A 16,919-nucleotide genomic window follows, 5' to 3' on the forward strand; every position below is an offset into this window, starting at 1 on the left:
AAAATATTAATCTATTTTAATTATCCATACTTATCTATATTAGCTTCACTGTTTGTACTATATACCATTTTGGAAGCTAAAGAAGTTTTTGCACTCTTCAGGAAAACTGCCCCTGCAGCTTTGAAGGATAAATCACTTGGTAAATTAACTGAATTATCCGCTGCTGTGTTTTTAACCAGTGCATCAGAAATCCTAGTAAAAAAATAGTTTTACACACTTACCTAATTTAATTAGTATTAGTTATAAATAAAGCTTATATGAGTAACACTAATCCTTTTTATGATGATTTTTTTATACTAGAAAAATATATTTTAAAAAAATTATCTTTGAGGTAGAGCTGATTTGTTTTATAGTCTGGCTACTGATAATATTATCTTCCTTATATAAGAAATCACTTCTAAGGATGTGATCTGAACAAACAAATATGTTCCGTTTAATTGTGTTGATTTCCATTAATGAAATCCATTGTTCCCTTTGGGCATATATTAAGCAGTCTATAATAAGTATTTGATATTTAATCAAAAAGCAAAAAAAATTACAGTAATGAATTAATATGTGGTGCCAATTACTATATATATTATTGTAAGTTGCAATATGGTAAAACAAAAAAAAATTATTGACCAAATTTTAGGGAAAGACAAAATTAACTTTATACATAGATATCAATATCTAAATAAATTTCAAAATTCTTTAAAGGCAATAAAAAATTAGTAATTTCATCTATCTACCTAATGTCTATATTAAAAAAACATAACTATACATAGATAGGTACATGGGTATTAGGTATGCCTTCTTTCTGCCAAAACAACAAAAAAAAACATAAAATCCTGCAATAAAACCAGGGACAAAATTCTAGTTTTATATTTTTTATAGCCTATTGATAGATGAATATGTTCAAAAAAATATTTAGATTTAAAAATATAAATATTTTGGTATTTTACGCACACTTTCACATTCAAGTTTTTATTAGGTTTATATCTATAAGATCCCCTATTCTACGTTTATGATGATGGTTACCCCATGATGTGATGTTATGAAAGTATCGGTACTTACTTGTGAAAAGATCGGCTTGAATCACCTTTTTATCATGATGCGGCACAAACGACACAAGTTTTTCCCATCCTAGCAATTTAAAAAAACACTAAAATGTGGCCGTTTTCCTTTTGAAACCGAAAATTAAAGAAAATACACGAATCCCGAAAATAAACAAAAAGCCGTTTGACAGATGACACTCCGCGTATGGCTCAGGCGCTTAAGCTCCGGTGTTGTCGCTTCAAATTTTTTAGAAGCAGTTTTAGGGATAAGAATGTTAATAATTTTGTTTTTTTTTTGCTTAAGGATATTATATTTATTCTTAAAATAAATTAATTGTAGTATTTATACTTTTTATTTTAAATTTTCCTATAAAATACAACACAAATAAATTAAATTAACGTTATAATGGTTGTTAAAATATAGCTAAAAATTTCCTCCGTTGAAAATTTGCGTCGACTTGACAACAGAGAATCGGCAAATATGTTTGTAAACAAAACACCCCTCTTGCCCCTGTGCACATGTTGGACTCAAACAAAGTTGCTGTTTACTAATTCTAGCCTTTCAATGTTCTAAGCCCACACGCAATTAAAGAAAATATTGGAGCTACTCAGTATCCCCAAAAAATATAATGTTTATGTGGTATATTGAGAGATGGTATTATTGGGCAAATATTTATACTAGGAATTGTTAATAGCGATATCTATACTGAAATGCTATAGAGGTCTATCCACCCACTGATAGTGCGGATCGATTAGAAAATCAGAGAGTCACAAACATTTATTTTTAGAGGAATGCTTTCTACAATTTCTATAGAATCGAGCACCTTCTCCTTATGTAGTTTACGTTAGGTCAAGGTTAAATGATTATTATCCTAATCAGTGGGTTAGATGAGGAGCCTATATTATTGTGATATAAGCCTTTAGCTAACAAATCTTGACTTATTTTTATTAAGTCACCTAAAATCTATGGTTTTTAAATGCAATATGAGTCACTAAAGCAACTCCAGCATAAAACAGTTCAGAAAAACCATTCTTTATCCTGAAAAATATTTGTAAATGTACATAAAGAATTTGAAAGTAAGAACTTTATTATTGTCTCTAAAATAACGGAAATTATTTTTATACGGAAACGTTTTCTTTGATAAACAGAGAATCATTTTCTGAAATGTGGCTTTCTATGGTATCATCGACACGCCTTTCTATTTTAGATTTTAAGGGAGTATCTCATCCTATCTTAGGCATGGCAAATAAGGGTTGCTTTTGTCACCCGTTAGTTTATTAGAAACTGTTTTCAGTATTTTTTTAGTCAGTTTTTTGTTCTTAATATACGGTCATTTCAAGTTTTTAAAATACCAGTCCACATACATAACACAAGGCCAGATTTTCCAATCTAAGTTGCTTACTATCGCCTCTCTTTAAACGTAAAATTAAGAGTTTGTTTATAGAATCAATTTAATTTTGTACTTAGTAATTACAATAAACTATAATTTCTTTTCTCCTCTTTTATTTATTATATTTTTATTTATGATTAACTTATATGATATATATTTATTCTCAGAGCAGCATAGTATATAGTATTATTTATATAGCAAATAATTATTAGAACAAATATGTTAGCAGTATGCTTAAGGTATGATAGGTCTTATAGGAAGCACACTTCAATTTTGCAATTTGTAATTTACCTTATAATTGATAATAAAGACATTATTATTAAGTAACTAGTTTAGTTTCATAATATTAAGGTATTTTGTGTTTTTGTAATGTATATTTTTTGCCCACATTCAGTATTCTAGTTTCCGTTAGAATTTTGGTTTATAATAAATAATATTTATTGTAGTAGAATAGTTAGTCACCGACCATGATGAGGATCGCAGGTTTAGGCGAGAGGGACGGTGTTTTTAATTGCTTTGTGTGCAAATTGGGTTTTGATGATGTAAAATCAGTGATCGACTGTTCCGTATGCAAAAAGTTTTATCACGGAACATATTGATTTTCGGGGTTTCTATATGAGAAAGTGTTGTGGTTCGTGGAAATGTAAGGCAAGTTCTGAAGCTCTAGGTCAAAAGGTCAACAAACCAGAAAGATCGAGGAAGAGAGTCGTGTTGAGGATGTGTACGTGGATCAAAATACTATTGGCACGATGAATTCAATACTGGAACCCTTGGTCAATAAAACGAATGAATTAAACCGAAAAGTTGATCAACTAATTGTTGAGAATAAGAGCCTGTGAGAAGAATTATCCAGCAACCTTAACTACCCCAACCTATTAAATGCTATGCATCAGTTGCACAAATAAATAAAGGACTAGAAATATATCAAAAAAGTACTCAAAAAGACGCGAAATAAATAAAGAATAATCTAAAAACTGAAGTGGATTCTCGTGATATCGGACTTAAGGTAACTATAAGACTAGTAACAAAAAAGGGCAGTTTGATTTTAAATTGTAGCAATGTAATCACTAATATACAGTCAGAAATTCAGCTTAAACTTGGTAAAAATTACAGTGTCGACATGCCTAAAGTTTTACAACATCAACATTTAATGAGAATCGCATGCCCCGATAAGTGATAATAAAGCTTTAAAGCTTTTAATCCAGCTACTGACTTAAAGTTTTTACATTTGTTCCGGAAAAGCAATAAACTTGATTTGTTGGAAATACTCGAAATATATAAATCTACACAAATCAACCAGCATTACTGTGTTAATGATTAAGTACATCATTCTTGTGCTCACTTTTTCAATTCACTGCGTCTTAACTCTTCATAGTCCCTTACTACATCATTCTTGCCCTTTACAATTTCTTTTATATAGTAATAATTCGTTGCTTTCCTTCTTCACAACGTACAAAACATTATGTTAACCGCGCCATCTAATATGTTCTCTACGAACCTTATGCTTTCCTCTTACTTTCGATTGTTTTAGTTTAGAATATATATTTTTTAGCACACTGTTCGGTCCTTGTCAACAACAGAATGTAAGTAAATAAAATTAAAAATAATAAAATAAAAAAAAACAATAATAATACATAGAGGATTTTTTGACATGGAATTAAACCCTGGGGCGTATATCCAATACCAATTTTAAACCTTTCTTTGTGGACCTTTTTAAGTTTTTTTCTGCATCTGTTTGCTCTTTGTTCGGAACTATTTCCTTTTAGTATCCCCTTATGTAGGGAATTTTAAATAACTAAATGTTTAATAAATAAGTGGAGGGAGACTGCAGGATTTTCATTTCACCTTAAATATTAATTCGATAGCAGTCGAACGATAAACATATCTTTTAAGGTACACTTAACTCCTACAATTCGTTACCACCATATATTGTTTATTTATCCTAAACAAAAGGAAAATTATGATATAGTCATTTACTAGAGATCTATGAAAGAATATAGTACAGATAGGTTACAAAATTATGTTTCTGGGATTGAATGAACGAATAACAGTGCGGATTTTAATGCATTAGCAAATATTTTTGTAGACGACATTACTGATATTTTAAATCAAATATGTCCTAAACGAAAGTCTGTTATAAAACCGAAATATGTTAAGAACTGGATAACTCAAAATAATTAGAAAAGATGGATGGATCATAGGGAGAAACTCTATGTTAGATCTGCGATGGAAAATAATGATGTAATCTAGAGGGAATACAAGCAAGTACGAAACTCTTTGGTTGGTCTAATTAAGGGAGAAAAGAATAAGTTTTATAGAGAAATTGTTAATGGGAAAAAACAATCCCCGCGAAATGTGGAAAAACCTAAAAATATTACTTCCACAAAAAAAACTCTTCATTGCCTCAAGAGATTAAATTCGACAATCAATTAATATCTAACGAATACCAGTATAGTCAATTTTCACTTTTCAAAGAAATGTCTTTAATTGATTTAAAGACAATTTTAAAGAATTTAAAAAATGTGGGAAGTGATGAGAAAGGTATCTTAAAAAATGTATTATGCGATGCTTGTAATGTTGTTGGAAATCATTTTTTAAATATTGTAAAAGCATCGCTTTTAAGTGGGATTTTCCCTGAGGCATGGAAGGAGTCGACTGTGATTCCTGTGCCAAATCTTTAAAATACTTTTTCTCATAGTGAATTTAGACCCATAAATACAGTTGAAATATATGAAAAGGTATTGGAACTTGTTGTACAAGAACACTTGCTGACTTACTGCAATAATAACCATATTTTGGTTATAATTATTCTGGTTTCCGCGAGTCACTCTTGTGAATCTGTAATTATCAATATACGTGAGTCCATCCGTGAGTGAATTATCAATATAGTTTTCTAAAGGAAATTGATAAAGGTCATTATGTAAAAGCAGTATATTAGATTCCGAATTGGGCATACGGTATTTAATTTGTTTGAATCATGTTTATTCAGCAGGTGACAAAAAGTTAAATTTAAAAACTGTGGTTCATAGTCATTAGAGTTTTTTGTTTATTTGAAAAAAAAGTTGTTAAATATAAGTTTGGAAAACTTAAATATTAGGATCAATGATACTAGAATAAGTCACGAAAACCAAGCTAAATATTTGGGAGTTTTTTTTTTGTTTTAATTCTAAATTTTTATGCTTATACTGACTATATTATAAGAAAATTTGCAGAAAAGTTGGTTTTATTGCCACGGGTAGAATCTAAGTCGTCACTAGGTACAAAGTTGTTATTGTATAATAGCAATCCAGCCTCAAGACACCACATCTCGAATTTTGCGCAACATTTCTGTATAAACTACCAAATTTTAAAATAGAAAAATTACAACTTGTACAAAATAGAGCTATGAAAATCATCTTAGACTGTAATAGATACACACCTATCTCAACGATGCTTAACGTATGCAATATGTCATCTTAAAAAAATATAAAATTATGTTCAATGTATATGTTTTATTATTTAAAATTAAAAAAACATGTTACCACAGTATATTTATAATAATCTTAAATTTTTTAAGGATGTACCTAACTATTAGATATGAAATTGTAATGATTATATTTTAATCGATAGATGTGCAGGTGTTCAAATGTTAAATTCCATTTTGTATAAGGGTTTACGATTATCACTTTGTACTTTATTTACTTTAAGAGTTTATTTCTATTAGACATATTTCTCTCAATTAGTTATTTAAGATTTCTTACAGTCCCTAATTATGAAATTTATTAAGTAATATGACGTGCCTTATTGGATCACAAGCTTTGAACGAAACAGAACTAAAAACAAATACAATCTTTATATAGACTGTACTCAAGGAAGTATTAAAAAGCGATACCGAGAACGGGTATCTAAGCAAACTAATAAAAAGGCAGCGGGTATCTAAGCAAAACTAATAAAAGAGATAACATGGAAAAGGCCACAGCAACTGGATGATGCTACAGGATTTTTAACTATACTTTTTTATTTAATTATTTTTATCAAAAACAAATACGATGCTAACAGGCCGAAACCCAAAGAAACATCCACAAATTACAAAGTGTTTCAGGTGTACTTAACTAATACAAAATTAAAAAAATAATTCAAGAGCAGAAATACAGTGCTAAGTTTCTAATTTTGTGTTTTTTTTAATTAGAACAAGGATCTCTGATTCTCTTTTTAAACATAGAAAGAGAGCGGCAAAATAAATCTACAGAAAAAAAATGGAATTATATAAGGAAACCATACGACTTAACGGCGAATTCCTTGCTACATTGGTTCTATACAAACAGACTGGAAACAAATAAGAATTTCGAAAATTTTGCTGAGGTATATGGAAAGGTATTTGGGATATTAGATAACTCGAGTCAATTTGATGGTTAATTATTTTATAGAGAAAGAACATGTCTGTGTGAGAGCGCCGTGTTTCAAGTGAATATAATTGATATTTAACTTTAAGTTCTATTAAATTAGCATGTATAATGTATAGCATGTATTATAGGTCAAATATACCAGTATTTTTATAGTCCAAAAATCTTAAAAAATTATTTTGTATTATTTCCAATCTGTTAGCATGCACCGCATATTGTGGAGCCCAGACGACTGAGGCAAAACCCAAACGACTATAAATATAGGCAAAATATAATGCTTTTAGAGAGCTTTTAGAGGTTAATAGCCTACTATTTCTTACAATTAATCCCAGCATTCGATTATACTTGATGTTTAAGTAATTAATATGTTCTGCGAAAGTTAGCTTTTGATCATATATGACACCCAGATCCCTCACTTTATCAGTCCTCTTAAGTAGAATTCCATTAAAATTATAGTCGAATTGAAATGTAAGTATTACGTGTAAAACTAATAAATGCGCATTTATCATAATTAAGGTAAAGTTTATTTCTCTGACAATACTCATAAAATCTGTCCAAATCATTTTGTAAGAGAAAGCAATCACCGAGAATATTAATGGAAGCAAAAATCTTAATATCGTCTGCATAAAGTAATATTTTGGAGAAGGTAAAACATTTTGTAATATCATTTAAATAGATTATAAATAGTAAGGGCCCCAAGTGGGAACCTTGAAGTACGCCTGAGGTAACTGGATACGTGGAGGACTGGTGGCCATGTACAGTGACATACTGGGATCGATTAAAAATGTACGACGCTAACCACCGCAGGAGATCTCCATGAACTCCCACTCCAGCAAGTTTCTGTAATAAAGTGTTTTGATCAGTGATCGAGCTTCATACGATCGATTTTGTGAGCTTAGAACCCTATCTAAACAAATGATAAAAAATGACTATAAAGAGTATATAAATAGCATAGAATCCAACATTTTGGAAAATACAAAGAAATTTTGGGGTTTTGTTGGCAATAAGAGAAAAAACAACGTGTCTATTCCACACGCCGTAAAATTAGGTAATATTTCTGCAAAAGGTGGCAGGGATGTAAGCAATTTGTTTGCTCAATCTTTTAAGAGTGTTTATAATACATCAAATCCAGTTGTTTTTAATAAAAGTAATATTAAAATATACGAAATTTCAGAAAATAAAATCCTTGAGATATGTAAATATTTAGATGTAAATAAAAGTCCTGGGCCAGATAATATTCCACCTATCTTGGTAAGGAACTGCGCAAATAGCTTGGTCAAGCCACTAGGCATTATATTCAATAAGTCGTTAAGATCAGGAGTTTTTCCTCAAAAGTGGAAATTAAGCGAAATTTCACCAATTTTTAAAAATGGTGATAGGGAAGACGTGACAAACTATCGGCCCATTAGCAAGTTATGCATTTTCGGCAAAATCCTGGAAAAAATTATGTACGACACAATTTTTCCGAGTGTAAAACATAGAATTATTCAAGAACAGCATGGTTTTTACCCTAAAAGATCTCTTGAAACAAATCTACTATGCTTTTCAGAATTTGTCACTAAAACAATAGATAACAAAGGTCAAGTGGATGTGATATATACCGACTTCAGTAAAGCATTCGACAAAATTGATCATGAAATATTAATACAAAGGCTTGAAGAAGTCGATGTTGATCCTGCAATAATTAGATTATCCTGTTCCTATAATACAGGAAGAAAAAGTAGATTAACTATTGATAAATCCGAGTGGTTTGACATAACATCAGGTGTACCGCAAGGCAGTCACCTGGGTCCGTTGTTTTTTATAATATATATAAATTCAATAAAAAAATGTTTTAAACACTGTAAAATATTACTTTTTGCAGATGATTTGAAAATCTACTTAAAAATCGAGACCATGGATGATTGCCTCAAAATCCAACAAGACCTTTTGCGCCTTGAACAATACTGTCAGAAAAATCGTCTCTTTCTAAATTCTGCAAAGTGCTTTTCTATTTCTTTTACAAAAAATATTACCAAAATAATATCGCTTTACTCTATAAATAGCAGTAATCTGAAACGAGTTGTACAGATTAGAGATCTGGGAGTAATCCTGGATGAAAAATGGACTTTTAAATCTCACATTGAGCGAGTGATATGCGAGTCCAATAAGATGGCTGGTTTCATAAAAAGAAATTCAACGGATTTTAAAAACCCAAATTCAATTATCTCCTTATATAATGCTTTTGTCCTCAGTAAACTTTCTTTTGCCTCAGTAATATGGAATCCGAAGTACAATGTAGACATTACGCGCCTAGAGCGGGTACAAAATAGGTTTCTAAAATATCTAGAATTTAAAACCAATATGCCAATACACAACCATAATTATACCATTATACGAGCCAAATTTAAATTTTTAACTCTTGAATACAGAAGAAATATCACAGATCTTTTTACGCTTTATAAAATAGTAAATTGTCACGTCGATTTACATTATCTTCTATCTCACATTAATATACGGATACCAAGGCAAAATGCAAGAAACCGAGACTTTTTTGCAGCCGATTTTTATCGAACCAACGTAGGACAGAACTCTCCACTTTCTAGAATTCAAAATGTTTTTAATTTTTACAACAATTTTCTGAAATCGGATATTTTTGGAACGCCGATAGGATCCTACAAACGCCAATTAAAAACCTATTTTTTAAAAAAGATAGAATAATTTTATTTTTGTTTATTTAATTCATAACTTGTAACAGTTTACGCCCTATATAATCTCATTAGTGTATTCATCTAAATTTCCCTTTTCTTTTTGATTGTATCTACACACGTGACATGTAAATTTAAGACAATGTTTGGTAAACCTATCATAAGTTTGTTATATATACACAGTGGATGCTTTTTTGGTACTTGTGTACTGTTCGCAACCTGAACTTGTAATAAATAAATAATCAATTTTGTGAAATGCTTTGCTGAACTCGTTGTACACAGAATCTACCTGCGTCTGACAATCCATTAAACAGAGTATATATTCCGAGTAAACAACTAAGTTGGAATCAATTGATCGTTTGGGAAAAAAAACCGTGCTGCTCATCGATAATTATAGGTTTTAAAAAATGTATCAATGTATTATGAATTAATGATTCAAAAATGTTACCGAAGATATCAAGTTTACTTATTGGTCTATAATTTTTCACACTAGATTTGTCACCACTTTTATAAATTGGCACCACATTAGCCATCTTCCACTTGCAAGGGAACACACATTGCTTAAGAGATTTATAAAATCTTATTATAAAATAATATTTTATAAATCTCTATTTATACTCTATAAAATAGAGATTGTATAAATAATAGATAATGGTTTATATAGCAAATGTGCAATTTTTTTTACAAAAAAAGACGGTATACCACCCTTACTCTCGTCCAAGTCGGACAGAGTTCTCCACACTTCCTCTAAATCTAAAAAGAAAGCCTAAGAAATAATTGCATCAAATATGGGTGAATTATTATGATTTACTAACTGTACGTAGGGTTGAAAAGCTTGCCTAAAAAATCTGAGAATAGTTGGCTGACCTGAGGTCCCCGAGCAGCTTTCTGATCAATGTATATAGAATTGGGGATCCCACTACTTTTATTGTTAACAGAGATCAATTGCCAGAATTAACGTAACTTACTAAATACACGATGATGAATTTCAGAGTTTGATCTTTTCCATTTTTTATGAGCTCGATTCTTTTGCAAAATTTTATCGATAGTTTTTTTACTAAAATAAAGTGTAAAATTTTTATTAATTTGTTTTAAAGGTACAAAATTATTTATTGCATGGTTTACAATTTCATAGAATTTACTTATACATAAATTTATGTTATGATCTTTAAAAATGTCCTCCCAATCAAAATTATCAAAATGCAAATTTAGACCATCGTAATCACCTTTTTTAAAATTATGGACATTAGTGTTATTCTTGCAACTAAGTTTATCCACAGGTGAAAGGCAAATATTGAATTCCATAGATTTATGATGGGGGTCCTCCTGGACCAAAGGCGTCAGCTGCCTTATAGTGCTTAATATTTTGACAAAACACTAAATCGTTGGTTAAAGTTGACTCAAGTATTCGGTTATTTTGGTTTTTGAGATTATTCATTTTGGAAAAGACCAAAGACGTTAAGCATGTCATAAAAAGTATTAAATTTAGGGTTATAATTTTTAGCTATATAGTAAGTTTCTCTCGGTATCCAATTAATAGTAGCGAAATTAGAATCACCGCAGATTAAAATGTTATCCCCTAATATAAAATTTGATATGCTATAAAGCTTATCCAAGAAGCAGGTTAGCGCAAGATCATTACCTGGTGGAATATAAACACAACAAAAATTAGCTTTACCGCCATTCTTAAAGTAAATCGTAACCCAGACATCCTCTGCATCACTTTTTCACTCTGAACGTCTCACAACAGTATATTCGTCTGACACAGCAATTAAACATCCACCTCCATCACTTTTCACGCTCCCAGTCTGTTCTCGGTCTCGTCGAAAAACATGGTAACCATCGAATAGTTCGGAATCAAAAACATGAGTATTTAACCAGGTTTCTGTTAGAAATATATAATTAAAGTTGTTGTAAAGTAAATTACACTTGAAATCTTTATTTTTAGATCTTAGGCCCCTTATATTTTGATAAAAAGATGAAAAAAACGTAAATAGGATATATTAAGACCAATAAAATATCACTGCCGCAAATCTAAGTTAAATTTTAAAGAAAAAGCCTACATACTAAGTAAATCCTCCTCACTTCTTATTTGCTTAACATTGCTTCCGGTCATTTTTCGCACTAAAATATTGCCATTATTAATTCAGACATATTTGTAAGACTTGGCTCGAGCTTGTTTGCGAGTTTTTTTAAAACGGAGTTTATTATGTGGGGATAGATGTTCATTAGTACAATCAATCTGTAATTAAAAAAGGCCAGAACTTTTAAAAACTATCCAAGTCGCTAATTTTTTGAGGGTCGATCGTATTTCCGAAGAAAAGCTTCGGAGGCAAGGAGGAAAGTCCTCGGAATTGAGAGTCAACCCCCCCCTCCTTTTTTGGGAAACTCAAAAAGTTTTTCAAATCGATTTTGCGGCAAAACAGTGAGTCATGCAGAAAAATTTATTGAACATAAAATGTAGAGCTTTTTGTGCTCTACAATTCATCTCATGGGCCCAAAGCTGTAGAACCAAAATTCGAAAAGTTAGAGGGCGCCAAAGTCACCAAAAATGACTTTTTTCATTTTTTCACTGAGAAACAATTTTTTTTTACCATCGCAAGGATTACAAAAATGTAGAGGACAAAAATACTTACAAAATGCATGTCTTACTTTTTTTTTTCGATTTACCGTTTTTGAGATATAATGCATTTAATACCGAAATGTTTACTTTCGTCAAAGAAAATAATAGTAAACTAATAGTAATAGTAATAGTAAACTTCGTTAGTATAATTATCTTTGCTTTCGTGTATGTAGCCTGCCTTAGATGTTTGGCGAAAGCTGTTTTTCGTCGCCTAACGTTTGCGCATCATCAAATTAAAGTAGAACCTGAACAAAATTTCTTTTACCCTTCTTGACAAATTGAAAAAAGCCATGCAGATGGCGCTGTAAGTCCACGAAAATGAAATTTGCATAGATTAAATGTTCTTTAACTTGCACAAAATGAATAATTGAAGTGATTTAGTAGAAAGGGATAAGAGAAATTGGTACATGGTTTACGGAGCACCAATTACAACAAAAGCAGAGGGCGTTGCAGTTGTGAAAGTGACGTGCCTCAATAATTATGGTTGCGTAATGCATGTAATGATAATTGATTACTGAATAATTGCATAGTACATGTTGATAGCATTACTTTTGCAAAATTCCATTCCCCACTTTTTTACTGCTATTCCATCATTAACATATTACTATATATTTATTTGAACACACCTGAATGTGAATATTTATCTTGAAACATCGTTTATGGTCGCCTGCGACCACTCGACACGACATTTCGTCCACGCATTGAATTTTTAAATTTTAAAGCATAACGAGAATACAGTGGGACAAGGTAGTTTACGAAAAATTTATTATACAATAAATAGTTAGCATACAAAATATGTTTCAATTTTTTTCGGTCTTCCTCTTCTTTTTGATTTCTTTTTTGGTGGTTCTTCAACTTGATCTAATTCTAAAGAGCAGTTGGAAGATGTATCCGACATTGATGTTCCTTCTTCGTCCATTGCATTTCTGTTCTCTGAGGAGCTTGGGTATTTTGGCAATTTGAAAACTTGTGAAGGTAAATCATCAACGTCATTCTCTTCCAAATATATTGGGGCAACGTTGCTGCAGTTTTCTCCTGCACAGTACTTACAAGCAACAGAGCCTATAAGACCTGCTTTGCGACATCCGCAGGCTGCTCCGCAGTCATTCGTCTTGCATCCACAAGAAATTGCTTTCAGTATCGATTCTGGCGCTGGATCTTTCGAATTCGCTGCCGGTTTCAGTCCTTGATTTGTCTTCTCCCACCCCCATTCCAGTGGATCCATAGTGTGGCCCAACCACGACTGCACCTGCAAGTCATTTTTGGTGACTTTGGCGCCCTCTAACTTTTCGAATTTTGGTTCTACAGCTTCGGGCCCATGAGATAAATTGTAGAGCACAAAAAGCTCTACATTTTATGTTCAATAAGTTTTTCTGTATGACTCGCTGTTTAGCTGGAAAATCGATTTGAAAAACTTTTTGAGTTTCCCAAAAAAAGGGGGGGGGTGAGACTCTCAATTCCGAGGACTTAAGCTTTTCTTCGGAAATAGAATCGACCCTCAAAAAATTAGCGACTTGGATAGTTTAAAAAAAAAAATACAGATTGACTGTACTACATTTATAAATATGTTATTTGATATACCTTCAAGAGAAAGACCGTCTTTATTATTGCCTCTTCTTAGTTTTGAGACCTGAAGAACATTATCTCTTACTTTGCGTGATACATATTTTATTACCACATTTTTAGGTTGATCTTTGCGAAAGGATTCAACCCTCTGCGCATGCTCTACAGCATCTTCTTTAACTTCAATTCCGATCAAGGTGTGAATTTTCTTGACTATGCTAATAAGATCCTCATTTCTTCCTTCAGGGAGTCCCTGTAATTCTATATTGGTGTTTCTAGATATCTGCTCAATATCGTTGACCCTCCCGAAAAGTTCTTTAACAGTCTTTTTTAAGGTCTCGTTTTCCGTGTTTAATATTTGAATTACCTTCATTTCTTCACTTAACTTCTTCAGAGATTCCTCAAACTCCGACACCTTATGAGAACAAAAATCCACAGACTGTAAAAGTTCATCTTGCTTAGTGCGGAACCCGCGAATTTGAGCCTTAATATCTCTCATAAAATCGACCATTTCAGCTTTAAATCCAATATCAGCAGTACTCGTAGAATGACCCATCCCAGTTGGGGCATCGATTGGACTTTGACCCACAGGATAGCCGCTGCCGCTGCAACTTGAACATTTCCACAAAATGCCCAGTTTATTGCTAATGATACTTACTGTCTATCGATAGACCACATTTAGCATGATAAGAATTCCTACAGATTCCTTGGCATTGTATACCTGGAGATTGTTATTTATGACGTGCAGGATATACATATTGGCGACATTGTTTACTTAATTAGCCGCAAACTACTTCATATGTCGTTATGAAATTATATATTATCACTAAGAACACTGTAAGTTACAAAATGGCACAAAATTTACTTTATTTAAGAGACTTTAGCTACTAAATATTGCGTTTAAATAGAGAGCTGCATAAATACACACTGAGAAACGCTATAGACTTAAGATAACTGCAGAGAAAAACAAACCGCTATAATATAACCAACTATAACCATCAGGTGGTTTGTTTTTCTCTGATAACTGATTGAAATATACTGTACATTAATAAATTTAGAAAAATATCAACGTCAAGACTGTCTTTACTTCGAAGATATTCGTATGAGGTTTAGTATCATTGTGTACACACTCTCAAAGTTACATAAAATAACAACTAACCTAAAAAGTTTGTTAATATTATATTATTTTGCTTGTATCATGTGTTACTTAAATAAATTGCTCTATTTGCTTAAGTTAGCTTTTCTTTATTTTTTATAAACGTTAAAATATTTTTCATTCACGTTCCGTAAATCAATTCCGTATAATAGCCTTTATTTGGCAATAATATTTATAGTCGAACTATAACCAAAAAACTTATAGAGAATAATAATATATTCGAAGTGAAGGATTTGCTTAGTTCAGCGGTCAATAAATTGTTCAGGTTTAAATCCATTTAAGTGGGCCCAAGTTTCGCTAGATATATTGGCTTCTTCTGGAGACTAAAATACAGCATAATTATATATAAAAATATATGATTAAATATAAAAACAATTCAAAACTTTAAAATTGCTTATAGAAAATACAAACGAATATATTTATTCTATGTATTTATAAAATAATTAAATATTCTATATATTTAATAAAAAGTACACCTTAAAGCATCTTTAAGGATTTTTAAAACTGATATTCTTAAACCCTCTAAAGTTATTTTCATTTACAAAATTGCTTATACAATTCTTAATAATTATAAAACGATTTAAATTATATATGATATTTAGCAAATTATAAATTAATCAATGATCTTAAATGGAAATACACAACCATTTTGAGGGGCCCTTAGCCCCTGCTTAGGCCCTTGCATTGTACTGAACAAGCTATCAATAACTTACTAAGCGATTCTGTGATAAAACTAAAGGACATATCTGTGTGTTATACCCTATACTTCTAAAGACACTCACAGTTACATTTCTTTTTATAAATTAAATTTATTATTTCTAGCAACAACCTTTAATATATACCTATTATGCAGTCTAATGGGAAGACTTTCACTTTTGCCTATAAATTATAGTGTCAGTTAAGTAAGGTTCAGTTTTGGACTCAACAATGCTTTAGTATACATCAAAAATCTCATAAGCACAACGCTAAGCTGTAGGGGTGATGTAAGGAATTATAAGGGGTTGGATATTTAAATATTGACTTGCTATTGTATTAAAAAATGAAAATCCAGTTCAATTCAATCTCTACCGCAACTTATTGCTCATTTTAATAAAACTATATTAATATACCTAATAAGAAGAAGATATTAGTCAAAACAGGAATTTGATGAAGTACTACATCCATTAAAACAGAAATTCTTAAATCTGCTTAAATAGCAAAATTAATACATTGTTTAAAGTGAAAACCAATTAACTTTTTTTATAGGCTATCCAGCGAGCTCACGAAAACATGGTTGAGGCTCGCTTGTTTACAAACACAATTGAAGTAGTGAACGCCAACATAAACAGAAGCCCTGCATCTTATGAAAATAACCCGGAAGAAGAGAGAAAAAAGTAAGTGCGCATTTTTCATAAGAAAACCTTTTGGCTAAATACATTATTAAATATAGCTTATTAGTAATCTATTTAGTATACTATACTTATCGTCTAAGATAAAACCTTAAATATTAAATAAATTTATAGGGCTCATAAGACTATTCGTATATGCAAAATTTTATATATAAGCATAACTTTATTGAATACAGTTTTTAGTAATTTACGCCATAAGAAAATAACCGAAATGGATAGAAAAAACGCTTTTTAAAATTTACATCTAATAAGTTTTTTTTAAAAACTCTTTGTGCCGTTTAATTCATAGTACCTAATGAAAAGGGCTTTTAAAATGGTGCTGACCAAATGCTGAATATATACGATACGCAGTACATTTATTGTATAAAAATGGCGTGTTAAGCTAAAACTGCTGTTATGAAATATACGCCTTGAATCGCATAATAGGCAACACTGGAGTTATGGAAAGTTTCTCTCTTTTCTTTATTGAATTTTGCGGATGTTTTAAAATTGGAGAAAAGCAGGAATCCGATGTGAACTTTATAAGAAGAGAATATGAAAATGATAAATAAAAACTTTGACTGCCTGGAAGAAAAAGGATATTATTTTAGTTTGCTTCTGAATAAAAGTTAATCAATGGAAAATAAAATCAATGTTTTTTTTTGCGAAAAGTAGACACTAACTATATGGATGCAAAAACATGGATGAATTAAAAA

The 16,919-nt window shown here is 31.0% G+C and overlaps 1 protein-coding gene and 1 long non-coding RNA gene across 5 annotated transcripts in view; one reads left to right on the forward strand and one right to left on the reverse strand.

Moving 5' to 3' along the window:
- LOC126734605 (uncharacterized) overlaps positions 1-1,604 on the reverse strand; it is a 159,601-nt gene extending 157,997 nt beyond the window's left edge. Inside the window, exons 1-2 of one of the 2 annotated variants that reach the window (XR_007660127.1) lie at positions 1,054-1,243; positions 31-192 (exon numbers count right to left, since the gene is read on the reverse strand). This is a non-coding gene — a long non-coding RNA (uncharacterized LOC126734605). Of the gene's footprint in view, positions 1-30; positions 193-1,053 lie in introns of both variants that reach the window. The other variant, XR_007660126.1, reaches the window with a different exon arrangement.
- Positions 1-16,919, forward strand: part of LOC126734603 (neutral ceramidase) — a 294,220-nt gene that overhangs the window by 65,906 nt on the left and 211,395 nt on the right. For all 3 annotated transcript variants that reach the window (XM_050438295.1, XM_050438294.1, XM_050438296.1), the window contains exon 5: positions 16,082-16,209. In XM_050438295.1, the coding sequence (XP_050294252.1) occupies positions 16,082-16,209 (128 nt within the window). The remainder of the gene's footprint in view (positions 1-16,081; positions 16,210-16,919) is intronic.

This window comes from Anthonomus grandis, chromosome 3 (genome assembly GCF_022605725.1).
Source record: "Anthonomus grandis grandis chromosome 3, icAntGran1.3, whole genome shotgun sequence".
NCBI lineage: Eukaryota > Metazoa > Arthropoda > Insecta > Coleoptera > Curculionidae > Anthonomus > Anthonomus grandis.